Below are 562 nucleotides of genomic sequence, written 5' to 3'. Positions count from 1 at the left end.
GAGCTGTTGGCCCGGCGGCCGAAGGTCTGGGGGGGGCCGGGGATGTAGGTGATGCGGTCCATGGTGGTGGCAGAGGTGCCAGGGGTAGGGGGCACAAGGACGGGCAGGTGTGGCACTTGGGACAAGTCGATAATGCCTGAAGAGAGAAGTGAGAGGACTGTCAGGATGCTGCTGAGCTGCCGCGGCTTGGCTGGAGCAGGAAGCAATGCTGGGGAGGACTGACCCGTCCCACTGCTCTGGTACAGCACAGGAGATGACAGAGCACACAAGGTCCACAGGGGGTTGTGGTTATCAGGGGAGGGGACCCTTCCATAGGCAAATATAGTCTCCATCTGGAGACCAACACTGCTCTGCAGCTCTGCAGCATGCTCTGCTCTTTGTGGAAAGCCAGACATCCCTCTGAGAGAGTGTTTTAATCTCCAAAGGTCAGCAGGGCCAGGCTGGGAAGTACTTCCGTGACCCAAAACCAGAGCTGCACATAAGCAGTCTCAAGTAACTATAGATGGCAAAAAGAGCATCAAATTCCCCCTGGTGACCAGCCAAGTTCCTACACTGCTGGGTG

The 562-nt window shown here is 57.1% G+C and overlaps 1 protein-coding gene across 1 annotated transcript in view; it reads right to left on the bottom strand.

Moving 5' to 3' along the window:
* NCOR2 (nuclear receptor corepressor 2) overlaps positions 1–562 on the bottom strand; it is a gene marked incomplete at both ends in the record, with an annotated part of 30657 nt that overhangs the window by 10656 nt on the left and 19439 nt on the right. The window contains 2 exons of the mRNA XM_010021802.1: positions 17–218; positions 394–417. Coding sequence (XP_010020104.1) covers positions 17–218; positions 394–417 — 226 coding nt within the window. The remainder of the gene's footprint in view (positions 1–16; positions 219–393; positions 418–562) is intronic.

This window comes from Nestor notabilis, unplaced genomic scaffold, assembly GCF_000696875.1.
Source record: "Nestor notabilis isolate BGI_N333 unplaced genomic scaffold, ASM69687v1 scaffold8669, whole genome shotgun sequence".
Lineage (NCBI taxonomy): Eukaryota > Metazoa > Chordata > Aves > Psittaciformes > Psittacidae > Nestor > Nestor notabilis.
Note: the sequence above shows the minus strand (reverse complement) of the source record. Positions and strands in the feature narration are given on the sequence as shown.